Consider the following 26,126-nt stretch of genomic DNA (forward strand, 5'->3'; position numbering starts at 1 on the left):
ACTTTATGAACTGCCACAGTCTGTACTAAGATTGATTATGATTATATTGAGCTCTCTTTCCCATTCCCGATCTCAAATTCCAGTTCGGCAGCACAGTTTCAGGGGTGTACAGGCAGCCAGAGCAGATTGCCAGGAGATGCAGCTTGGCCCTTTATCATGCCCATCACAATTGCTGCCAGGAGGCTAAGTGGAGCAGAGGGGTGGAGAGAGGGGCATGGGCTCATCTGTGGTTGCTATGGCGCCCCATCCTGGATTTGCCAATTTCTCCTAATGGAGCAAAGGGCAGAAGGAGGGAGGAAGGAAGGGAGGGAGAGTGGTGGGGGGCGGTGGAGAGAGAGAGAGAGAGAGAGAGAGAGAGAGAATGAGAATGACTGGTCCCTTCCTCTCTTCTCCCCTCTCTCTGGAGCAGATGTAGGGTGGAGAATGGGGGGAGGGAGCCTAGATATTGGATGAGAGGGGGAGGGAAGAGTGGTGTGCCAGGATTAAGAGGGTTTGCGATGGGGGGTCACACTGAGAGAGGAGGGGGCAGAGCCCTCACGCCTACATCCAGAAGCCAGCTGATGACGTTAGAGAGAAGAAAAAACAAGCAAGAGCAGGAGCTGAGAGATAGAGAAAGAAAGAGAGAAAGCAAGGGTAGGAGGCAGGGAGGCAGGCAGGCCCAGACTGCAGCCAGACTTTGCCTGCGTTCTCCTGAGCCACCAAATCCCCCAGGCAGCCTGGACCCCAGGGTCTCTGAGAGCTGCCCCAAAAATGGGCACCAGGGCAGAGGTCATGCCCCCTCTTGTGTGGGGGCTGCTGGGCTGCTATTTCCTCTGTGGCTGGGCTCTGCGGGGTCCACGGCCCTTCCGCTCTCTGCCCCCGCTGTCCTCTCAAGTCAAGCCAGGGTCTGTACCCATGTGGGTGCCCCCAGAGGGTGCTGAAGCAGCCCTGGCTTTTCTTTACTCTGGAGATGCCCAACAGCTGTTGGAGGCTAATTGCAGTGAGCACTATGAAGCTCAGGGGGCAGGAGCCAGACCAGGGCTCCCCCCAATCCTACGGAGGGCAGCGGGCACCCTCACCCAGGCCGCCAATTTCCTCAACATGCTGCTACAAGCCAACGACATCCGTGAGTCCAGTGTGGAGGAGGATGTGGAGTGGTACCAGGCACTGGTCCGAAGCGTGGCTGAGGGGGACCCACGGGCACACCGGGCTTTGCTGACCTTTAACCCTCCACCAGGAGCCAGCCACCTGCAGCTGGCCCTACAGGCTACCCGGATGGGGAAAGAGACCATCCTTCAGGACTTGTCTGGGAATAGGGTGCAGGATGACAGCCCAGCTGGGACCCTTGACACCCCTGCGCTGAAGAAAAGGGTGCTGACCAATGACCTAGGAAGCCTTGGAAGCCCCAAGTGGCCACGGGGGGATGGATATGTGGGGGACATGCAGCATGTGAGACTGTCTTCTCCCTTCCTGGAATGCCAGGAGGGACGGCTCCGTCCTGGCTGGCTTATCACACTCTCAGCCACTTTCTATGGACTCAAGCCAGACCTCAGCCCAGAGGTCAGGTAAGTGGGTTGGTGCAGGATTGGATGCATTTGTGGGTATGTGGGGGTAAGGGGCCTAAGTCTAGCTAGCTGTGCATGGGCCATTTGGCATGCACATGTATGTCTGGGGGGCTCAGATGCGTGTATTTGCAGTTGACTCTAGGAATCTGTAACTATGTGTTAACACATACAAATGTGAGTGTACAAACTGTGTATGAATCAGTCCATTTATACGTAGGTATACACATATGTGTGTGTACAGATGTGTGGGTATATCCAGGCATAGGTCTTGGCCCCCAGCTCTGAGTAGTGGGTAGAAAAGGCAGGAGAGGAGTTGGTGTGGATGACAGTGACAATCCATGCACCAGGCGCCTGGGAGGAGCCAGGTGGGCATTCCAGGACTTAAACCCACAGCTCTCTAGCAACCCAGATGTGTAAAAGGAGGCTTCTTCAAGGGAAGGAAAATTCTTTGGAGTGGGGGGCTGCTAAGAACCATTGTCCTTCCTGTCTAGGAGTTGGCCAGGTCCTCAGGGTCACTCCCAATGGCTATATTCTTACATCAAGCAGATTCCACTGTCCTGCCTGTTCTGATCCAGGATCCTATAATACTCCTCAAATAACTGAGCCCCCTCAACCCAAGTAAAGAGGTGACTGGGAGTGTGGTGGGAAGAGGCAGAAAATGGGCATAGTACTTCAAAGACATTCAAAATCAACATTGTTTTTTCAGCTACGTGTCTCCTTTCATTGTCCCCAGCAGGGTTCCTGAGCTCACGCAAAAGCCCGGCTCCCTTCCAGCTCTCTCCGCACTCAGTCAGAGCAGGGAGGGATTGGGAGCCCTTGGGCCAGGTAGACCTAATTCTGGGCTCCTCCATTCCATATCTCCTTTGCTATGATCAATTCAGACTTGATTTGGGCCAAGCGAGATGTGGTTAATAGTTGAGCTCTGTGCGTGTGTGTATGTGTGTATGCAGTGGGGAAGTGTGAAAATCCCTTTCAGACAGATCATCAGAGCCCCAGCTCCCACATGTCTTGACACTCCCCCTCCCTCTACTCATTGACAGAAACCAGGAAATGCTAGGATGTTGAAAAGCTGAGGATGGAGTGGGGGGCATCAACCTAGGGGGAGAGGGGTTATTGCCCACGGAGACAGTGAAGGTTAGTAGCACTGGTGAAATGGAATGCATGTGTGCCCTCTCTCCACATACTGCAGCCACTGTGCTAAAGTTTGCATAGCTGGCATTGCCCATAGTCTGGGGCCCAAGGACACTATTCACCTTGGCATCCTTCTCTGTGCCCCTAACTGCCAATTCACTGCCCTAGGGGGCAGGTGCGGATGGATGTAGATCTTCAGAGCGTGGACATCAATCAGTGTGCCAGTGGCCCAGGCTGGTACTCTAACACGCACCTGTGTGATCTCAACAGCACCCAGGTAAGGATAAGAAGCGGGGCATATGGTCCTGCCTCCCTTCCTCTTTCCCATCACTGCCACCACCCAGCTCCCAGGAGAAGCTGACAAAGGCACACCAGCCTCTCAGGGATTCAAGGGAGTTCCTAGTGATGAGATAAAGATGAGCTACCAGGCTTTCTAAAAGTGAGGACACTTACAGCCTACCCCTACCCCGTGCCCAAGACAGCCATCCTTGTTTTTTTGTTTTATTTTATATTTTAGGCGAGGCAACCCTTGGTTGACCTCACAGATTGCAAGGACCTTGTCAGCTTACAATCTCTTATTTTTTTATTTTTTACGCCTACAGCACCTAGGTGGTCTCCCATCCACTAACTAGGCCCAACCCTGCTTAGCTTCCAAGATCAGATGGGATCAACCTTGATTTTTTGAAAGCTCAGTGTGCCTCCCTATCTGCTCTCCCTCTGGTACTTGGTGCTCTAGGATCCCTCCTCAGGACCATCTCCTGACCCTCTATTAATCATCCCCTTCCCTTCTCCTGGACTTCATTGTCATATCATATCAACAGAGCTCCAGGCTCCTTCTGGCTCACAAAGAATGCTCAGTTATTGTCTTTTGAAATAAGTAGAATTGCTGGTTGGGGTATGGGAGCACTCTAGGATCTTGAAGAACTCTGGGACTGGTATAGGTGATGGAACCCAGGCCAGAGGCTGGAGGAATCAAAGCCACGGACACAAAAGAATATGGGTAATGGAAAGCAATGGCTGGTAATCCTGCAAGCCCAGGACTGGCCAGTGAACTAATCTGCTCCACGGCTACACTGGCTTCATGATTGTTCCTGAGCTGAACCAAAGCCAAAGGGAGCCCTGTAGCGGGTGGGTTTGGGCATTTGCTGCTCTTCAGGGAACATGTATTTGGAGCTACAAGTCCAGGGATGGAGATGGGCTCTCATTGCTAGTGCACTTCAAAACCCAGCCATATTCACATCTCTAGGCAGGCATTTGTCTGATTGTGCAGATTATGGCAGGAGCAGAGCATGTTCCAGTGGTCTGGGCAAAAGAGGAAGCTGGGCTATGATTTCAGAGGCACCACCCTCTAAGCTTTCTAGGTGAAATCGGGCTGGATATGAAACTTCCTACAGTTCAACCATTCCTTTGCCCCATGCTGTCTGTTCCTAGCCACTTCTTACAGCTCATCCACGTGCTCATCTTCCCCACCTGGCTCTGAGATCTGCTCTGTCCCCTGCTGGGTAAACATTAATGGGTGGAGATGGAATAAAGAGCTGGCCTTGGCATCCCATCAGCCTGGCATTAGCCTGGCATTAGGGCTGGGGAAAGCAGTCCTATGCTGAAGTCAGATGGCCTCTGACAGAGGAAGCCGCTCCTTCATTGGAGCCCTTTCAACCACTTTTGTGCCAAAGAGGGAGGCCAATGAGGACCCTTTGAGGCAGGATACAGACCTCTGAGAAGGTGTGGCTGGGCTCAAAGTTCTCTCTACTTCCATCCCCCCACCTCCCGCCCCCCAGCACCTCGCTCTGGCAACAGCTGGGCACTAGGAAATGGGACCTGAGGCACCTATCACTGACGGTCTGAATAAAAGGGTGATCTATCCCTATACTCTTTCTTTGGGGGTCTCTTTGAGAAGAGAGGCAGTGGGGTGCGGGTAGAGTAGGGTTTCTATGGAAAGAAAGCTTCCCTAGGATTAGGGAGGACTTCTGGTGAGGTTCCCTAGTTTGGACCCAGATGCCGAGGATAGGAAGATAGATGGACCCGCCATCTCCTTCCGGGAGGGAAAGCCCATATAAATACCTATTGTGTTTGTCATTCCCACAGTGCGTCCCTCTGGAGAGTCAGGGCTTTGTCCTTGGCCGCTACCTCTGTCACTGCCGACCTGGCTTCTACGGGGAAAGCCGCTCTGGATGTATGTAACTGTGGTGAGGGCCAGGCAGGCTTTTTACAGGTTGGGCTGGTTGGAGGGAGCATCTGGGGAAGGCAGGCTGGGGTGAGATATTGAGAAGAAACTTGTCAGCATGGGCAGAAGGTTGAGAGAAGTAGAAAAGGCAGGCAGAATCTTGTTTGGGTGTGTCTGTGCCTTTCGAGCCCATAACATGCCAATCTGCTATAAGTTGACCTTGCAATGAGCCCTGGCCTGGCATCTCCTCTTCCTGTTACCCTGGCCTCCCCTGGGAGTACCTATTTCCTCATTCCTCCCCTCCTGACCCTATCCTAGGGGCCATCAAAAGAGGGCAGGGAGAAGGCTATGGTGAGAGAAGGCTGGGATCTCAGGATGCCCCAGCCATCCCTCTCTCCCTTTACCCATCTTGTTCTTTATAGGGTTGGAGGAGAGTGCTGCCCAGCCTACCAGGCAATTTGGATCCCCACAAGGCAGCTCTGGGAGACTTCTGCGATGCCAACCATGTGCTGAGGGCTGTACCAGCTGCATGGATGCCACACCCTGCCTGGTAGAGGAGGCCCCAGCACTGCGGGCAGCAGTGATGGCCTGCCAGGCCTGCTGCATGTTGGCCGTCTTCCTGAGCATGCTGGTCTCCTACCGCTGCCGCCAGAGCAAGGCAAAGAAGGCCCCACATCTCCCTCCTGTACACATGTCCTATCCATCTTGGGTCCCTAGCATCAACTGGAGACCAAGGCTACCTAAGACTAGAATTTGAGAGAAATAGGTTCTGGTCTTGATTCTTAACCTAACTTGCTATGTGACATTAGGCAAGTGGCCTCACCACCTTAGACCTGTTTCCTCATCTGTAAAATAAAGGTATTGGACTTGATTCAAAACAATAAGTAGGTACTAGGGGAAGTGATCTGGATTCCCAGGAGAATGGAAGAAGCAGACATGTAAAGAAAATGACAGTATGGCAAGACAGGGGCAAGGATGGAGGTATATGTCAGTTTCTGTGGCAGTTCAGGGGAAGGACCCACTTGTCCTCCCTGGGCTGGCATGGGAAAGACTTTCTATGAATTTTGAGTGAGGCTTAAAGTTCAACTGGGTAGTTACCAAGCAGAGAAGGGGATATCTAGACCAGGCAGCAGTCTGATCCAAAGCTTGGAAGAACACATGAGGTCCTTTCTAGCTCCAGCAGCCTCTGATCTGAGCCCAGGTCTGCAGCAAGGCCCAGGCTGGAGTTGAGAGGGGAATGGGGCTAGGGTGGCAGGGGCTGTGTGAAACCTGGGCCTTAGCTGGGCTTAGTGCCAGTGGAGCTAAGAGCCTTTGGTGGGATGGAGTATAGCCTTAGCCCAGGACCATCAAGTGACCCCTAAAACAGGCCTGAGACCTTTCCACATCATTGTCCATGCTCTGTCTTCCCACCACCCTACTAACACACCTCTCTCATTCCTGGGTTCACAGAGGATCCGGGCATCTGGAGTTGTTCTGCTAGAAACCATCCTTTTTGGATCCCTTCTGCTCTACTTCCCTGTGAGTTTGTGGCCAGAGGCTGATTCCCCACCTCCCAGGATCCCCACAGTCCCAACCTAACACCCTCCAAACCCCAGAATGCTTCTTCCTCTCTGCCCTCTTGGGGGGATTCAGAGACCTCTGAATCCCCCTACTGAGATCCACAAATGGCAGGCTTACCTAGTGAGGTCTGGAGCCAAACAGTCCAGGAGCTCTATGACCCACCGTGTTACTTAGGATAAGTTACTTAACTTCTCTGGTACTTAAGCTGCTCCTTTGCAGAATGGAGGTGATGATGCCTCTATTGCGAGGCTGTTAGGAGGATCGGCAATGTGCTTAGCACAGGCCTGGTGCATAGTGGAAGTACAGTGGAGAACAGCTATTTTTGCCTCCTCTCCACCAGGTCTTCATCCTGTACTTCAAGCCCAGCATATTCCGCTGCATCGCTCTCCGCTGGGTCCGGCTGATGGGTTTTGCTATTGTCTACGGCACCATTATACTCAAGCTTTATAGGTAGGGGCTGGGGCAGACCTTGCTGTCACGTTGCTCACTCCCAGGCACCCCGACTGATTGGTGGAATGGGGTTCTTCACAGTCAGATTCTTACAGCTCCACTCCCCTGTGCCCCCAAGGCCTGCCCCATCACTATAGTCTTCTCCTCCAAACATAACTTTTCTGGGAGTGAGGAGGTAGCGAACCATGGAAGGGACGGGAGGACAGGTATGTGTGGAGGAGGGGGAGTGATGGACAGAGGACAGAGCACTGGCTCCCTCTCCTTGGATCTCCCCCTCACCCCCGACCCACCATCCTCACTCCTGTAGAGTGCTCCAGCTGTTTCTGTCTCGAACGGCGCAGCGGGGCCCCCACCTGAGCAGTGGGCGGCTGCTGCGGCGTCTGGGGATGCTTCTGCTGCTAGTGCTGGGCTTCCTGGCTGTGTGGACGGTGGGGGTCCTGGAGCGAGGCATCCTACACACGCCCCTGGTGATCCGAGGCCACACTCCCACGGGCCGCCACTTCTACCTCTGCCACCATGACCGCTGGGACTATATCATGGTTGTGGGTGAGTTGCTTCTGCCTGAGCCGTCTCATCTTGGCCCCGGGCTCTGCCCCACCATGGTCCCCTGGTCCTGTTCCCCCTGCCTTGTACCCAGACCCCTGGCCCGTGCTCCCCACAGCAAGCCCTACTGAGAAAGGGGCGGCCTGGCTGCTGAAGTGGTGCCGGCTCTGTCCCTTCCTGCTTCCCCACAGCGGAGATGCTGCTCCTGTTCTGGGGCAGCTTCCTCTGCTACGCCACCCGAGCTGTGCCCTCGGCTTTCCACGAGCCGCGCTACATGGGCATCGCCCTGCACAATGAGCTGCTGCTCTCCGCTGCCTTCCACGCAGCCAGGTGAGGATGGGCCCGCCCACCCACCACTCATTCCCCCCTAACACCACTCCTCACCTCTCCCAGATGAGGGAACCCTCATCCCACAGCCATTCATACAACACTGCTGTGCCTCAGAGGTGAGGAAGGCCGCCCACCTGTGGCTCTCTCACTACTCCCACAGATACCTTTCTGTACCCCATATCTCACCCAACACACAAGGAGAGGAAGCTCCATCCCATCCATGCTCGGCTCTCCCTGACTTATTCCTCCTCACACCTCAGCTATCCCAGCAGCATGCCTGCTATGTGTCCATGAGGACCTGGCCCTGTGGCGGAGACAGAATCCATCCACAGGACAGTCCATAACAGAGCCGTGAAGCATGAGTCTGTGCTATAGGCAGCCAGAGAAGGCAAGCTGGAGTAGTCTGGGAGGGCTTCTCAGAGGTGGAAGTTAACCTGAGCCCTGAGGTAGTACCTACATCTTAGAGAGGGCAGGAAGGAAAAAGAATACCCTCTTCACCCGACCCAGCACCTCCATGGAGGTCAGGGCTGGGGCTGGGGAAGAGAGCTAGTGAGACATGTGAGAGGGAAGAGGCCACGGCTGCCCACAGCTGAGGACCCCCTCCCACCACACTCTCAGGTTTTTGCTGGTTCCTTCTCTGCACCCGGACTGGACCCTCCTCCTCTTCTTCTTCCACACCCACAGCACAGTCAGCACCACCCTGGCTCTGATCTTCATCCCTAAGGTGAGATCTTCCCTGTCTTGGATGTAAGGCAGCGCCCCCTGCCCCCCGCCCCCCCGCTCCTTTGTAAGGAGCACTGTGGATCTGCTGCTGCTGCTGCTGTAACGCCCACTCTGAGTCGGGGTGAGGATGATACCTCGGGGGTGAGTGGGTGCTGATCATCAGGGCCCTACTCAAGGAAGCTACTATCTCTCTGCCTCCAATCCCTGGACAAGGGAAGTAAGAACTAGGGCTGGAAGGGTCCTTGTAACACAGTTTGAGGGTTGGCGAACTCTGAAAATCAATACAGAAGCAGTTACAGCGGGAGAGGTGGGGGAGCTGAAGAACATAGCTAAGAATTGTGGGAGCAGGAGGTTGAGACCCAGTGGTCTCTGAGCTAGAGAAGGTCAGGAAGGATGAAAACAAGCAAAACTCTTCAGACCCCTGAATTCTGAATCATAAGAGGGGGTGAACATTAATGAAGTAAAAACATATTCCATGGGGCAGGTGGAAGAGGTATCAATAGTGAGCCAAGGTGAGTCTTTTTCCCAATAATACCCATTTTCCTGGCCAGTTCTGGAAGCCGGGGGCTCCTCCTCGAGAGGAGATGGTAGATGAAGTGTACGAGGACGAGCTGGACCTGCAGCGCTCAGGCTCCTACTTCGACAGCAGCATCGCTTCAGCCTGGAGCGAGCGCAGTCTGGACACTGGAGACATTCGGGTATGTGATGCCCTCCCCACCTCCTTCTGGCGCTAGCTTTCTGGAACTGGGCAGGGAGCACTGATGCCCTCCCCTGGCTTTCCCTCTCTTCTTGCCTCCCTCCCTTCTCCATCACTGCCCTAAGCTGTTCAAAGGAGGCCACTCACCACCAAAAGTCCCAGAACCCAGACCCCAAAAGTCCCAGAACCCAGAGCCCTGAGGCCCAGGGCACTTGGCAAGTTAGAGGCAGAGCCATGAATAGAGCTCTAATCCCCACCATGTTCTTCACTTCTACACAGCAGGGGCATCACAAGGGGTGGACTAAGAAGCCCCTGAGTCCCCAGCATACTGGGACAGTTGGTGACACTAGGACCAGCAGTTGGGGCTCAGCAGTTAAGGCAGTGAGTGGCTACCAGGGGTTTCCACACCAGGATCCCCTTTCTCAGGAACCCTAATGAGAGGCTCAGTGGGTAGTAAATTAGGAGACCTGGCAGTCTAAACCCAGTTTCATAAAACTCAGTGTAGGAACAACCCCAGGAAGCCATTTTGTCCATCCCCTCCCCTTGCACTGGGGCCTATTTCTACACCTGACTCGTTTACATCTCCCAATTCCTTCCTTGTCCCAACTACCTCTGCCTCTTTTTCGCCCTGGTGTCCTCCTCACCCTCTGAGCTCTGCCTGCCCTGCCTCCTGCCCCCTGGATATAGGCTGAACTGAGACCCCAATCCAGCAGGGGGGCCAGAGACTGTGAAGGCCACTGCCACAGCCACATCACCCCTGGCCCTCCACTTTGTAGAGTAGCAGCCAGTCTCTCTCTATGCTGGCTCTGGGAGAACTCCAACACATAAATCATTCCATTATTTACGCCTGAATATGGCACTTTTCGTGTTCACTAGTCCCATCAATCTCATATAATCCTCTTAAGGAAGCTAATACTAGGCAGCCGGATATCATTATTTTAGAGAAGCAGAGACCCAGAAGGTCAAGAAAATAGCCTCAAGGCACACGATGGGTCTGCAGCCTCGAACCCATTTCTTGTCCCCCAAACTGGTGATTTCCCACCTGACCACAGTGGTCCAGAGAAGGGACTGCACGCTGCCTCCTCAAGGTTGAGTGGGTCCGACTGGGAACCAGGTTGGCGCTGGTCTTGGAGGAATGGAGAGGAGGAATTCACCTCTCCATTCCTCCAAGACCAGGTTTTGGTTTAAAAGCAAGAAAGGGACACAGCTTGGTGGGAAAGAGATCCCCCAGAGAAAACGATCTAAATAAGGGCTGAGGGGGAGAACAGTGGAGCCAGGGGATGGAGAAACTTAGCCCATCCATCTCAATGTCAGCTTTGCTTTCCCTGCCCTTCCCTCCACCTAGGATGAATTAAAGAAGCTCTACGCCCAGCTAGAGGTCCACAAGACCAAGGAAATGGCTGCTAACAACCCCCACCTGCCTAAGAAGCGGAGCGGCTTGCGCCAGGGCTTGGGCCGCTCCTTCATGAGGTACCTGGCTGAGTTCCCTGAGGCCCTGGCCCGGCAGCACTCCCGGGACTCCAGTTCCCAGGGCCGCAGCAGCCTGCCCGGCTCCTCTCGCCGCCGGCTCCTCAGCTTCAGCCTCCAGGAACCCGAAGGGCCACCGGCCCTGCGCAAGTCCCGTAGCACCTATGACCGCGACCACCACAGGGAGCAAGAGCCGCCTCTCCATGACTCACTGCTGAAGAGGAAACTGGCCAAGAAGGCCCCGCGGGGAGAGAGCCGTGAGTCATTAGAGGGGCCCCCTGCCCTGGGCTTCAGGTCAGCCAGCGCCCACAACCTGACGGTGGGAGAGAGGCTCCCCAGAGCCCGGAGCACCTCCCTGCAGAAGTCGCTCAGCGTCATGGCCGGCTCCAGGGAAAAGGCTCTGCTTGTGGCCAGCCAGGCCTACCTGGAGGAGACCTATAGGCAGGCAAAGGAGCGAGAGGAGAGGAAGAAAGCAGAGGCAGCCCTAGCAAGCCCAGTTCGGAGGCTATCCTCCCGGAGGCTTGAGCGAGGTCGGGGGGCCCCTCTGTCAGCCCCGCCTTCCCCTGCCAAAAGCAGCAGCGTGGACAGCTCTGGGAAGCTTCAGGCAGAGGCTGTGAGAAAGCTGCCTCACCCTCCCATCCAGCACCAGATCTCCACACCCATCATGACCCTGTCTGCGGCCTGCCTAGGAGAGCCAAGGATGCTGTCTCCTACCTCCACCTTGACTCCAGCTCTCATACCAGCTCCGCCCCTGGCCCCAGCCCCTACCCTAGCACCAATCCCAATACACCCCCAAAACCCTAGCTTACTCACCTTTATCTGCCCATGGGAGAATGCAGAACTGCCAGTCAAGAAAGAAAATGTGGTTCAAGAAGGCCCTTCAGGGCCAGAGCAAGGCAACCATTCCCCTGCCCCAGCTCGGGCTAGGCTTTGGAGGGCCCTCTCTGTTGCAGTAGAGAAAAAGGGTGCTGGAGAGAATGAGATGAACGCAGAGGACAAGTGTCTCCAGGGGGAAGCTGATAATGTGGATGAGGACAAGCCCAAGGCCTTCTCTAAATCTCATAGCCTCAAGACCCCTGTTCAGCAGAGTTCTGTGCGTAGCCTGGGACTGGCTATCAAAGCTTTGACCCGTTCTCGGAGCACACACAGAGAGAAGGAGAGCGGGGAAGAAAGTTCTGAGAAGGAGAAGGGCAGAGTTTCAGGAGAGGGTGTGGGGGCATGCCCCAGATCCCCCAGGGTAGGTGGGCGCAAGGTGATGAGTAAGCAGGCTGCCCTTGCCCCCTGCGAAGATGAGGAGTCCCTCCAGAACCAACAGAATGCTCACACCAGCAGGATGCTCCAGGTGGGCAATAGGGAACAAGAAGACAGAGGCAGGAGGACATCCCAAGGTCAAGGGAATGGGAAAATTGAGAGAGCAAGTAAAACAGGGCCTATCACACTGAGGCAAGTCAGGCAAGGCACAGTTGGGGACAAAAATGCTGACCGAGCAAAAGAAGCCCCTGTAAGGAGGCAGGAATTGCTCAAAGCTGGCCTCCAGCCCCTGGGCAGTGTTGACTGCAAGGTGGCAGAGGTATGCCCCTGGGAAGTCGCCGAGTCAGAAACGTGTCAGCCTGACAGTAGCAACAAGGCTGAAATCTGTCCCTGGGAGGTGAATGAAGGAGCCACTGAGAGGGGGGCATTAGGACAAGATGTAGATGGCTCCCAAGAAGAGAGGGGGAAAGCCCCGGAAGAATCAGAGCCCAAAGATGTGGTTGCCATTACTCAGAAAAAGTCAGAGAGGCTGCTCAGAGGGCAGGAGGCAGTGTGTCCCTGGGAGAATGCTGATTCTGGGAGTCTGTCCCCTCAGTCAGCCCATCAGGACTCTGACAGAACCAAGAGCAAGTCTGAGGCAGGGAGCAGTGTGGAGGCCAGGGAGGTGAAGTGTCAGCGAGAAGTCACAGGCCCAGAAGCTTGTACACCTGCCATGGCCAAGGCAGAGCTGTGTCCCTGGGAGGCAAGTGAAGGAGAGAATGAGAAACTGTCCCAGGAACGGGTAAAGAAGCTCCCCCAGGAGAAGCAGAAAATCCCCAAGAAAGCAACCTTCTGGAAAGAACAAAAACTGGGAGGAGACTTGGAGTCTCTTTGTTCATGGGAGAGCACTGATTTCCGTGGCCCCTTGGCAATCTCTACTGAGGCCCCAGGAAGCCCCGAGTGCTCGGGGAGTTTGAGCGGTAGCCTCGCGGAGGTGTGTCCGTGGGAGGCAGGAGAGGCTCCTGCTATCCAGAAAGCAGAGATCTGCCCCTGGGAGCTGGGTGATGAGGTAGTGGGAAAGGAAATACTGTGGCAGGAGACAGGTGGAGAACCTCTCCAGGAAGAAGGGCAAGCTTCCAGAAAAGCGATGGGAGGACAGACTGAGAAAGCAGGGCAAACACCCAGTCTACGGCAGGAATCAGTGTGTCCCTGGGAAAGCACAGCCTCTGGGCACCCTAGCCCACGTGTAGACGATTCCTCATCCAGACATAGTGGCCAGCTCCTCAGCGACGGAGGGAGCAGAGCCACTCGAGTGTGTCCACGGGAAGACATAAGGCCAGAAGTAAAGGCAGAAATCTGTCCCTGGGAGATAAATGAAAGAACAACAGAGGACCAGACATCGGAACAGGCACACCAAGGAGGAGACTCTCAAAAGGATGAGGAGAAAATGCCTGAAACATCAGGAATAAAAGATGTCACATCTTGGGAAAAACCTGAGGGACAGATCCAAAAGCAGGAAGCAATCTGTCCTTGGGAGAGTGTGGACCCTGGCAGCTTCCCCCTACAACCAGGTCCTCAAGACACGGACAGACCCAAAGCCAGTTCCCAGGTGTCAGGCAGCGTGGGTAGCGTAACTGCCGCAATCTGTCCATGGGACATGGAGGACACCCTGCCTGCTGCAAAGGCAGAGATTTGTCCCTGGGAGGTGAGTCCTGGCACAGGGGAAGAACGGGATTTGGGAGTTGAGGCCATTAGGAAATTGCCAGTTGTTACCGGAAAGGCTTCTGCAGATTCTGGACCTGGTGAGATAGCTGTTACTGCTCCAAAGAATTTGGAGAGGCCAGCCCGGGAGTGGGAGGTGGCCTGTCCCTGGGAGGGTATGGATCCAGGAGCCTCCTCTCAGCCTCCTGACACTGTGGACACTGACAGGCCAAAAGCTGGATTACAGGAAATAGACCATGTGGGGTGCAGGCCAGCTGAAGTGTGTCCCTGGGAAATGGAGAAATCGTCTACCAGTGAAAAAGCCAAGATCTGTCCCTGGAAGGTGAATGAAGGACCTACTGGGAAGGGAATGGAACAAGAGATGGGGGATGATTCAGCAGGGCAGAGGGAGAAAACTCTAGAAAAGGGGAGACTCACCAACCTGGAAAAAGACATATCAAAAGGGGAGACAAAGCTGAGTCAAGAGCAAGAAGCTATTTGTCCTTGGGAGAAGGACTTGAGGGAACCCAATGCTCAGGCCCCTGAGGTCTCAGACTTGTCCAGCAGCGTAAGAAGCAAAGCAGCAGAGAGGCATTCTTCGGAGGTCAGTGATGAGGCAGCAGAGAAAGGGGACCTGACACGAGACCCCCAAACCGGCTCTGTCCAAGAACACATAACCCAGGAAAAAGCTCCATCTTCTAAGGCAGAAGTCACTACTGAAGATGGGGGAAAAGCAAGCAATCAGCTACAATCTATCTGTCCATGGGAGAACACGGCCCCGGCAAGCTCTTCCTCCAACCCTGACGGTCAGTGCCCTGACCAGCTAAAAGCTAGCTCTCAGAAACCGGCCAGTGTTGGGGACAGGCACGCTGAGGTGTGCCCATGGGACATTCCTGCCCCAGATGCTCATCCAACTGACAGCACTGCCAAAGCAGAAATCTGTCCCTGGGAGGTGACTACGAGAATCCCCGAAAAAGGGGTCTCAAGACAGGATGAAAAAGGGGAACGTCAAGAAGAGGAGAGGAAAGCCCCAGAAAAACCAGAGCCCAAAGTCATGGCAGTTCAGGAAGAGCCAGAGAGAGCAGAAAGGAAGCAGGAGGCTGTGTGTCCCTGGGAGAGTCAAGATAGTGGAGGTCTGTCTCCACAAACAGCCCCACAAGCTTCTGACAGAAGCAAAGGCAGTCCTGAGGCAGCAGGCAGTACAGGGGCCAGGGTGGCAGAAGTGTGTCCGTGGGAAGCAGAAGTGCCTTCTGCCAAGAAAGCAGAAATTTGCCCTTGGGAAGTGAGTCAAGCAGTAGCAGAAGAAGGAGGCCCAGAGCAGGTGGAGAGAGAACTCCAAGGGCAAGGAGAGCTGTTCCTTCAAAATGCAGGGTCTGGATGGACTGAAGAACACTTTTCAAAAGCAGCAGCAAAAGGCAGCAGAGAGCAGGAGATGGTCTGCCCCTGGGAAGGCACGGGGTCGGGAAGGCTCTTCTCCCAGCCAGAGGCTGCAGACACTGACCAACCCAGAGTCAGTCCCCACGGAGCAAGCAGTGTGGGGAACAGAATGGCAGAGCTGTGTCAATGGGAAATCACAGATCCAGAAGGAAATAAAATAAAGGGTACTATGGCAGACATCTGTCCTTGGGAGGGAACTGGAGACCCATCTGAGGAATCTGGCCTCCTGGCTTTAACAGCAACTCGGACAGAAGTATTTTTCTCCACAGCCCCTGAGAACCCACCATGCCTTTCAGTCCAGAGACCTTTGGGTGGCTCCCTTCCAGAAAGCAAAAGCCCCCGCCCCAAAGTGAGCAAGCCAGCCAGTACTTCTACTCTGGAAGGTGTCAGAGAATTACAAGGACTTTCAGGACTTGGGCCAAGGACCAGCTTAGCCCCAGGGCCAAGTCTCCAAGAAGCTGAGGCTCAGAAGTCTTCTTCCCTAACCGAAGACCAAGGAGAAGTTACTTCCAAAGTTCCACATGAAGAACTCGCCTCTCCAACTGTCTATCCTTGGGACTGGGAATAATAACTCCTAGTTTGAACTTGGGTTAGGTCAAACATCAGGTGGCTGGCTTTCAGGAGCCAAGGTCCTTTCCATGTCCTAGGTGTTCCCAAAGAGCTGAGTCAAAGACACTTGTCCCCTTTCTCTCTAAGAAGGCCAGAAGTCAATTCTCTCAAAGACAGATTGTACAAGAAGGATGCAGCTCAGACCCCAACAGGAAATCCTATGCTCTCTTTACTTCCAATTCTTCCTGCTTCAGGGAACGAAGGCCAGGCCCTCTGCTTCAAACGTATTCTCCCATCCAGCAAGAGTACTCAACACAAGCCATCTGTCTGGACACGTGAAAAGCCAACGTTAGGGATGAAATGAAGTCAGTAGCACCCCACCCATATTTTCTCACAGGGAGACCCTATTCTTTTCTAAAATCGACAAAGGACTATTATTTTCAAGAAGAAACTAACCATACAGGCCACTGGCACATATGGACTGAGGATCATACAAGGCTATAAAGGTCACCACAGGAAGCTTAAAAAGCCACTTAATTCAAGTTCAAATATAAATCATGAAAAAAACTTAAATGGCTCAAAAGAGGTACCTGAAATGCCTTAAAGACCTTGTCATTTTGACTTTGGATCTCCAGTTTATCGATCCTCATACCTGACCTGCTTGACTATTGAAGCAGAGCCAATCAAGCACTCTTACATCCATGTCATCTGGCATCCAAAGTAACATTAGACAGAGACAGAGCAGAGAAGGAAAGGCAATAACTCTAGATCCTCCCTCTGCTGGCCAAGGTCAAGTTCTCTCTCCCAGACATCCTGTCTCCTACTTTAAGGAGTATGCCTCTTTCTAGCTTTTTCAGATAGCCTCCCCTTCTTTCTGCCCTATCTTTTGCCAGTCTCCTGAGTTCATCTCCCTGGCTCGTTTTTCTCCTGGCCTTTCAGTGCTGACATCAAAGGGTCCATCTCTGTTGTCAATACAATTGGAGCCAGAGGAATCTCTAGTTCTCAAGCGAGAACCAGACCAAATCACTTGCTCAGTAACAAGAGGCCCACATCAGTCTCCTTCCCAAGAAGCCTAAGAAAGGAGACCCTGTTTACAGTATAACTACCCTCAGAAGGAGTAGAGCTACAGGGCAAGTTAGAGGCCTAAGGGCCAAGGAAAAGGCATCGTGTAAGTACAAAGACTTCTTTCTTAGGGAGTTCACTCTCATTCTTAGCTCTCACTTAGTTCAACTCTATTCTCTTAAGTCAGTCCAGGCTACACTTACTTAAGCAATCCTAGATAACAGAGTACTGGAGTTAGATGAATAGTACCAGAGGAAAATGAGGAAGGAGGAAAACATTGGTCAAAGAAGTCCCAGGATCAGCAGGAGTTGAGTGGGAGTGGAAGCAGGCAGGCTACACATGGCAGAACTGGGCGGGGGCACTGCAGATGGGAGTAAGCCTACTTACTAGCTGGACAGATAGTGATGTCATTCACGGGGACGAAAAAGACAAAACAATGGGCTCAAATACCCATTGGGAAAATGCGTCTGCATGTGAACACTCTGGGCAGCCACAGGATGTCACAGAAAAAGTAGCAAGTGCTCCATTTCCAGAAAGGAGGAGGAATGGAGTAACCCACTTTTTAGGGACCAATGCCCTTATTCCCACATCTAGCCCTGCCACTTACCCAGTTCCCCTTCCCCGGCCTTTCAGAGAAGTAACTGAAGTGTGTTTTTGCTCTGGGCTCTGGCTAGTTAACCCCATAGTTTCTGAGCCAATGCGAATTTTGCTAACTGCACACCTCAGAACAATCCCATCGAGTCTGGTCTAGTTGGGAACAAAAATGTTGTCCCTGTATCCACTGTAGGGAAATAAACCATGGGGAAAAAAAAAATAAAGAATACTAATGCTTTTTTCTGACTGTGGCAGTTGGTTCTAGCTTATTACGGTGATTTTTTTTTTTTTTTCATTTTTAAAAAGGAACAGGAAAGAAAAAACAATGACGGCGCTAAAGCCCAAGGTAACTACATTGCAGCCTTCAGGAATTCGGTGGTCTGGTTGATTCTCAGCCAGTGGCTGGCACTGCAGATGGCCTCTGCCTGGTCCTTCTAGCCAGTCCCTTACATCTGGGCCATGTGCTCAGCTGGATTTGATCCCAAGGGGAAATGAAAATTGCACTTATCCTCTGGCTCCCTGGTGGCAGCTATTGCTTAGCCGCTATTTGGGATTATCTAAAGACCCCAGAGACAAATCTAGGGGAGTGGGGTGAAGTAGCTTATTTGAAGCACTGTTTTTATATATTCAGAGAAATCAATGTGTCATTTGCCCAGTAAGTGTGCTTTTTTTCTCTGCTTTCCTACTCAACTTGGATAATCTCCCTTTACTCCTTATGGCTGTAGATCCTGTTCAAAGCACTTCCCATCTCATTTTGCCTTAATCTGGGGCTCACACAAATAGGATATGACCAAACCTCACTTGGGCTTCAAACTGATGTACATTTTAAGCCAAAAGGGTTGAAACTAAGTAGGATGATGAGAGTGGCTGCTTTGGATTAACCCGCCGGTGCTGCCTCTTCCCTAGGCATACACATCTTGTCTCCACAGTCAGCACTCAGCAGCTGTTGTAAAGACATCCATTTTTCCCAGTGAGGCCTGGTCTGTTTGCTGCTTTGCTGAGATGGTAGCTTTAGAGATAGGGCAGTTAAGTTATCCTCAACCTGATTCCAGTTTCTTTGGACTCTACTCTCAGGACAAGGTCAGAACAGATTAATCCTTAACCCTAAGTGACAGACTCCTTAAAAAATCCTAAGCTTGAAAAATAGTGTAAGAATTCAGGTCCTGTTTTTTAAGGGGAGCCCACACTAGGCTGACGAAAGCAATAAGCCAAGTCTATTACTGGTACAGAGTGATTTCCCTTGTCATACCTCTGATGACCCAGGATACATGGGTATGTGAAGCCCCACTTCCTCCTTCTGACAGCCCAGATGGAGTTAAGGAACAAGGAAAGGCTGGGCTGTTTCATTCTACACAAGTCCATACCCTGGTGCCTTTGCCTTCCCAGTGCTGGGCTGGAAAGAATAGTCACTATCTCCAAAAGGTGATAGAAATCAAGGAACCAGGTCTTACAGATGATCTCCCATATGTATCAACTCCTCCATGGCCCGTCTCCTCCCATGTTTCCTGGGATCACACCGGGATGCAGCCGATAATTAAGAACACAATCCAAAGGCTGAGGGATAAATGATTTCTTTGGATTTACATTCGTCTTTGACATATAAATGCTGACTGAGTCAGTGTATGAGAAAAGACCCTCTTAAATGACACCATCTTTTATAAATACTAATTATTTTTTCCAAGTCTGGATTTCCTGGAAGTCACACCACTCACAATTAAACCTGTCTTCCATTTCTGCCATTTGAAGGCTGGTCTACTTCTAGCCTAAACCAGGGGAAATGGACAGAACCCACCACATTTATTCAACATTTTGACACTGTTTTATTTCAAACTCTGCCCCCTATCCTGTGATAAGAAAGAAAATTCTGCTGGTTTGCTCCTGACAGTCCCTTCTGCAGAAGTAATTGGTATCAGATGTTCTCTGAAACATACTGTTTTTCATCTCGACCCAGAAGCTAGATATAAAACCTAAAAAAGAAGAAATGGGTCCATAGCTATGCACAGCAGCAACTTATCTGGGATTAGCCATCAGTCGTGGTTGCTGAAGATGATACTGCTAAAAAGACTCAACAGGAGAGAACACAGGTAGTTCTTTCTACTGCATGATAGAGATGGGTGACTTTACAGTTCCCAGACTCCCAGACTTCATGGCTCCCAGCCACCTCATGACCCCTGCTTCACTCCAGGAATTATTTTTGCCATCAGACTAGCTTCTGGGCCTCTCCTTGTGGCTCTTCATAGTCTTCCCAGGGTTTCAGCTGGGGGCCAGGGATCATCACCGTCTACAAGAGCAGGAAGCTGAGTTATCTACCACCCAAGCCCATGGCTTGCTCACCCACCTCCATGCCTACCCACAACAGAATTTCCTTTCCCTGGTGCTGCATCACCTCCTCTCTCCACAAGGTGGAGCCCATCCACCTGGTGGCTTAGGATGCCATCAATACTGTTTCAGCTCAAACCACCACACAAGCTATCTTACCTTAAGGATGGGCTGCTTAGGGGGAGCCCATGAGGGGATGATCTTGCCATGCATTCTCCAGCTCCCATAGGGGTTTGTCAGGTGCTTTTCAAAGACCACATACTCCAGGACATCCTTGGGCACATCTTCTTGTCCATACATCAATCTGCCAAACCGGTCATAGATGGCCAAAGTCTGCAAGGATAAAAGCAAAGCTGGCCTGTTAGTTTTCAGAGTTGTTCTGTTTTGCTTTTGTTTTGTGTTTTGTTTTATGGGCATTTTTGTTTTTGCCACACAACCATTATTGAAACAACCATAACAAAACATTTAATGGTTAGAAAATAATTATTAGAATCAAAAGATCTCAGAATTCTGAATGCAGACTAACTGATCAGCTACAGACACTTTAGTCTTTTTTTTTCTTTCTCCTCTTTAATTCCCCTCCTCCCCCCACTTCCACCCCTGACCTATGGATGTTGCCATCTCCCCTTAAGAACTGGATCTCTGAGGGTGGGGCGTCTCCTCCCACATGGTCGCGGCGTGCACCTGGTGCCAGGTGCCCCCGGGGCATGATGCCCCCAGTGCACTCGGGGGGCCTGGCACACCTGAGGGGGCTGGTGCACCGGGGTATGGTCCATGGCTTCACCTGGGGCATGAACCCAGGACCTTCGCGTGTAAAGCAGACATGCTAACCACTACACTATGGAGCCACCCCCTGACACTTTAATCTTAAGAGATTTTTTTGACTAGAGAGGGAAGGAAGTGAAGACCAATAAGAGTAGGAAAGAACATCCTTGCAACTGTCTTAGTAGAGTTAACTTTGAGAAGAGGAAAGGGTGCATTGACAGAGCAAGGACCACCACAGTGAACCTTTCCTTAGAACTCACAGTCCTGGCAGCTGTAGCCAGGACTCCAGAGGTAGGTGCCCAACCTGAGAGGGAAGAAAAGCTAGGAGGAAAGCAGACTGGTGCCTCTACCTGCCGGGTATGCATGCGGACGGTGACCTGGCCATACAGGTTGCTCTGGTTCAGCATACTTGAACAGCGAACCTGAACCACTTGGGGTGGCTCTAAAGATTCTACGAAGCTCCAGCGAACAGTCTTATACTTGAGATCCTCAACCATGTCCTGTGGGCAGAAGAGAATAAGTTCTGAGTTTTCCTCTCCCTTTAGGGAAGCTTGTTTCCTTTTACATCTGCTCACTTCTTGCAATACTACAGCCAACGTGCAACATTTCCCACCAAATGCTTTCCTGTGCTTTCTTTTTCACCTTCCCAAGTTTTATTAAACTATGGTTCAAGCCCACCTCACAACAACTCCCTTTTCACCTAACACAACTCAAGACAAATCTACCTCCTTGAGGATCCTTCTTCAAATCAATGAAAACCTCACTCCAGACTGCCAGCTTACCTAATACACCATTATCCTCCCATACACGTTCATAATCTGCTAATTATTGCGTGTGTTTCTGCTGACTGCTTATATGTTGCCTACCTCTTCATCTTTTAGCAGAGAACGGTGGGATTTTATAGCTAAACTGCTAAGACTAGGTTAGCTATACTTGTCTCTAGGGAGATGAGGATGAATTTATAGAAACTGAAGTTCTCATTCTTGAACCACAAAGTCCCCATTCTTGGGGGTCTCCCAAAGTACCTAGCACCCATTACCGTACAACGTAAGCCTCATGAATGCTTGTTAAATCCTTTATTATTGTGTAAGCATGTGTAGGCCGGTCTAATACCCTGATCTCAGGATCCAGACCCCGAGGTTTCAGTACTGCTTACTGACAGACTTCCCTTTTTCCTCATTTGCATGGGCTTTACCAGGGTTCACGTCATTATCATTCAGCCAAAAATGATGGAACTTCAGCTTTTGTCTTAAACTTCCTGGACTTTCAAAACTGATTCTTCATAGGAAAACCAGAGGTGATATCTAGAATATACGTATTCAGCATCCCACAGTTCTAAGGATGAGAACCTACCGGAAAACAGTTTTCAGTTGCTAAGGTATGAAGTCGGTCATGGTCTGAGCTAAAAAAGAAAGAGATATATATCATTGACTCTTGCTTTTATGATATCCCATGTGAAAGGTGAAATGGCTTTGAAAATGGAAAACAATTTAATTCATTTTTACAAACATTTTCTGCACTCCTACTATAAGCCAGGTACTATGCTAAGTCCTGGGGACACAAAGATGAACTATAATATGATTTATCAGAAAATCCTGAGCTCCATAGCAAAGTTAGGTTTGAATCTCAGGAATAGAAAGAAATTTCTGAAATTACATCCCTTAGATGAGCAAGAGACCTTTAATGGGACATGGGGACTGGACTTTGTTCTAAGCTGCAACGGGAAGCAAATTCCAACACAAGTAACAATCAAAAGCTCATCTTCTCTTCTCTTACCTCAGACACATCACCAGTGCCAACTAGCTTGGCCTTGTTGAACCTAGACAAAAGATAATCATCTATCTTTTCTGGCCCGTCTTTCCCTCCACCATGCCCATCTTTGCTACTGCCATAGTGACCTAGTCATGCTGATTCTGTGCAATAAAAGAAAACAGATGGCAAACCCCAGCTCCTGTACATACAAGATTTTAGGAGTATTCCTAACTGAGGGGTTTCAAATAAACCCAAAAGCACAGATTAGTTTCTTTCAGATACACATTCATGACTCCCTACAGTTTAATACTTCCTAGATGGTTTGAGTCTTTGTTCCTTTGAAAAACCTTGTCTCTAATCCCAGAGTGGGTAAGGGATTAGTTCCATTTGCTTCCCTTCCACCTCTATTCCTAATTAAAAGAGTCCAACTCATTTCTCCCACTGTAGCTCTAGACTAGACTAGACTGAGTTGTGGTAACAGCTACCATGGCCACCATGCCTGGCACCTCTGAATGAACTCTTCCTCCTCACTAGCCTGGCCTAGAAATCTTCGGTAGAAATAAATCTCCTTTTCTGAGTTTACTTACTATTTTGCAAAGAATTTACACTGAAAAATAAATGGAAGACATCTGTTTCTAGCAACATAATGGACTGAGCTAATGTAGAAATGTTAAAAAAAAAAATGTAACACAGACACACGCACATTTTAAAATAATCTAGTCTGGTTCACAAGAAAGGTAAATCCCTAGACGCCAAAAAAGGAAGAGGGAACTAAAACCAAAATGGAAAGAATACAACATGCTACCACAACAACATAGGGATGAGGAAAGGATCTAGAATAGGACCTGATGGCTAGGGGTCTGACGCTTCATAAAACTTTGGACCCTTGAAAGATAAGGAGTTGGAACTGAGACCCCTGCATGAAGCTAGACTGTCAAGAGTCCTGCACCTGCAGGAAAGGGAGACTAGAAAAACAGTCCACCAATCTAGAGAGAAAACTTCTCTCTGTCGAGGGCTCTGAGTAGAGAAAAAAAAAAATTAAAATAAAAACATTGAAAATTTAAAGCCCTAAGCCCACATTGTTCTCAAATGTGGACACAGAACTATGATGGTTGTATGATAAAAGGATTCCTAAGCTAAGAAATTAACATAAAAACTGTCATCTGACTAGTGATATCCCTGGGATATCTGGCAGAAACACACACAAAATCTCTTTGGGAGCATGTTCATAACTTAGGTTGTTTAGAATTCCCTCAGAAGAAACACTTTCCACCGAAGATGAGCTTACAACTAAACATTACAAAACGCACCTGGAATCTATCCATCAAAACAACTAGTAAATTAAAAAAAAAAGATCAGAACCACTATTTCAGAACTCTGGATTCTGATTGGATACTGATAACAACCAGGGGAGTGTCTGACAGAGAGGCAAATGATCTTGGGTAGAAAAACAACATGTACAAACTACCTACCATGCCCCTTCCCTCAGCCCTGACGTGACTGTGAGGGCAATGGCCTGTGTTCTTCGGGTGGATGCCTGGTGCTAAGGCAGGCAGAGGGGATGCCCTCCAAAAACTTGGGGTTGCACATTTTCGTCAGTCTGCTGAATCACAGAGCCCAGAGCAAATGAGGCCATGGTTTCAGCCCTATTGGCTGCAGCAGCTTCTCCCACCAACATTAATCAGAAGATTTAAAGGCACAAAGGAACAAGAACACCTGTTTTGTTTTTATTCAGCCAGACATTTAAGGAAATCTTTATCAGGTCACTGGCTGCCTGCTGGGATAATGGAATGGAAACCTCATACTAATATACATACAATACATACAATAAATATACACTTAACAATATTTGTTTGGAGAAGTCACAAATGAATGGTGGCAGCAATGATAAGCAAAGTCAGCAATTCCTGGGAATAAAAGAATCTGATTTCCAGAGTTATCACATTATAATACTCAGAATGTCTGGCTCTCAACAAAAAATTATGAAGTATACAAAGAAACATAAAAGTATGGCCCATTCATAGAAAAAAAAAAAAAAACACACTTGACAGAAACCATCCCTGAGGAAGTTCAGACACTGGAATTATTAGTCAAAGATGATAAATCAACTGTCCTAAATATGCTCAATGTGCTAAAGGAAACCATGGACAAAGAACTAAAGGAAATTAGGAAAGTGTGTTAACAAAATAAGAACACCAATAAAGAAATAGAAATTATGAAAAGAAACCAAACACTGGAGTCGAGAAGTACAATAATTGTAATAAAAAATTCACAATAAGGGTTGAACAGCAGATCTGAGTGGGCAGGAAAAAAGGATCGCAGACTTGATAATAAGACAACTGAAATTATCCAGTCTGAGGAGCAATAAAACACAAAAATCTTCAGCAGAATACGAGCAAATCAAATTCAGCATCGTACTAAAAGGATTACAAACTACGACTAAGTGGGATTTATCCCTAAAATGCAAAAATGATTTAACATAAGAAAATCAATGTAATACACCATATTAATAAAATGAAGGGGGAAAAACCTAACATGATTGTCTCAATTGACGCAAAAAAAGCATCTGACAAAATCCAACACCCTTTCATGATAAAAATGCTCAGTAAACTAGGAATACTTGAAAGAAATTTCTTCAACATGATAAAGACTTTATGAGAAAAACCTCACAGATAACATTGTGGTCAATGACTGAAAACTTTCCCCCTAAGATCAGAAACAAGACAAGGATTTGGCTTTTATCACTTTCAGTCAATATAATACTATGAAGTTCTAGCCAGAGCAATTAGGCAAGAAAAACAAATAAAAGGCGTCCAAATCAGAAAAGAAGTAAAAATTATCTCTGTTCACAGACAACATGATCATATATGTAGAAAATCGTAGAGATTCCATGAAAAGTGTTAGCGCTAATAAACAAATCCAGCAGTTTCAGAATACAAAAGCAATATACAAAACTCATGTGTATTTCTATATAACAGTAATGAACAACCAGAAAAGAAAACTAAAAAAACAATTTCTTTACAGTGTATTACTGGCACAAAAACAGACATAGAGACCCATGGAACAGAATGGAGAGCACAGAAATAAACCCTCAAAAATATGATCGACTGATTTTTAACAAGGTTGCCAAGACCATTCAATGGGAAAGAACAGTCTCTTCAACAAATGGTGCTGAGAAAACTGGATATCCACACGCAGAGGAATGAAGTTGGACCCTTACTTTACACCATATACAAAAATTAACTTAAAATGGGTCAAAGACTAAATGTGAGAGCTAAAACTATAAAACCCTTAGAAAAAACATAGGGGAAAAAACTTCATGACATTACATTTGGCAATGATTTCTAGGATGACACCAAAAGCACAGGCAACAACAACAAAAAACATATAAATTGGACTTCATCAAAATTAAAAATGTTCATGTATCAAAGGGCTATCAAGAGAGTGAAAAGACAACCCACGGAATGAGAGAAAATATCTGTAAAGCACATATTTATCTGTAAAGGATTAATACCCAGAACACATAGACCTGCTAAAACTCAACAACAAAATAGGAACACAATTCAAAAATGGGCAAAGCTTGAGTAGACCTTTCTTTAAAAAAGTATACTAACGATCGACAGGCATATGAAAAGACACTTAATATCACCAGCCATTAGGGAAATGCAAAGCAAAACCACAATGAGATACCACTTCATATCCACTAATATGGCTATTATTTTAAAAAATGGAAAATAACAAGTGTTGGTAAGGATACAGAAACTGGAAGCCTAGTGCATTGCTGGTGGGAATGTAAAATGGTGAAGCTGCTGTGAAAAACAGTATAGTGGCTCCTCAAAAAATTAGACAGAATTACCACATGATCCAGCAATTCCACTCCTGGGTATATACTCAGGTATACCCAGATATACCCAAAAGAATTGAAAGCAGGAACTTGAACAGATACATGTACACCAATGTTCATAAAAGTATTACCATAGCCGAAAGGTGGAAACAATCCAAATGTACCCCAACAGATGAATGGATAAACAAAAGTTGGTATATACATACAACGGAATATCATTCAGCCTTAAAAAGGAAAATTCTGAAAAATGCTGTAACATGGATA

General features: G+C 49.4%; 2 protein-coding genes across 3 annotated transcripts in view; one reads left to right on the forward strand and one right to left on the reverse strand.

The window, feature by feature from the left end:
* The first annotated feature begins 750 nt into the window (after positions 1 to 750).
* GPR179 (G protein-coupled receptor 179) lies at positions 751 to 18,916 on the forward strand. Its single transcript, XM_011384330.2, has 11 exons — positions 751 to 1,544; positions 2,844 to 2,952; positions 4,761 to 4,848; positions 5,262 to 5,497; positions 6,289 to 6,357; positions 6,740 to 6,849; positions 7,157 to 7,395; positions 7,584 to 7,722; positions 8,341 to 8,446; positions 8,997 to 9,143; positions 10,488 to 18,916. The coding sequence occupies exons 1-11, from the start codon at positions 751 to 753 to the stop codon at positions 15,543 to 15,545; spliced, it is 7,095 nt and encodes a 2,364-aa protein (XP_011382632.1). The 3' UTR covers positions 15,546 to 18,916.
* A 61-nt stretch (positions 18,917 to 18,977) lies between these two features.
* MRPL45 (mitochondrial ribosomal protein L45) overlaps positions 18,978 to 26,126 on the reverse strand; it is a 41,678-nt gene continuing 34,529 nt past the window's right edge. For both annotated transcript variants that reach the window (XM_023525536.1, XM_023525535.1), the window contains exons 3-6: positions 21,620 to 21,668; positions 20,617 to 20,766; positions 19,661 to 19,834; positions 18,978 to 19,463 (exon numbers count right to left, since the gene is read on the reverse strand). In XM_023525536.1, the coding sequence (XP_023381304.1) occupies positions 19,383 to 19,463; positions 19,661 to 19,834; positions 20,617 to 20,766; positions 21,620 to 21,668 (454 nt within the window). In that variant the 3' untranslated portion in view covers positions 18,978 to 19,382. The remainder of the gene's footprint in view (positions 19,464 to 19,660; positions 19,835 to 20,616; positions 20,767 to 21,619; positions 21,669 to 26,126) is intronic.

This window comes from Pteropus vampyrus, unplaced genomic scaffold (genome assembly GCF_000151845.1).
Source record: "Pteropus vampyrus isolate Shadow unplaced genomic scaffold, Pvam_2.0 Scaffold570, whole genome shotgun sequence".
NCBI classification, from domain to species: domain Eukaryota; kingdom Metazoa; phylum Chordata; class Mammalia; order Chiroptera; family Pteropodidae; genus Pteropus; species Pteropus vampyrus.

Bases quoted from the DNA above. Each gene is read 5' to 3' on its own strand.
- GPR179 (XM_011384330.2), top strand. From the start codon at position 751: ATGGGCACCAGGGCAGAGGTCATGCCCCCTCTTGTGTGGGGGCTGCTG. The intron at 1,545-2,843 runs GTAAGTGGGTTG...TCACTGCCCTAG, and splicing joins GACCTCAGCCCAGAGGTCAG to GGGGCAGGTGCGGATGGATG. The intron at 6,358-6,739 runs GTGAGTTTGTGG...CCTCTCCACCAG, and splicing joins CCCTTCTGCTCTACTTCCCT to GTCTTCATCCTGTACTTCAA.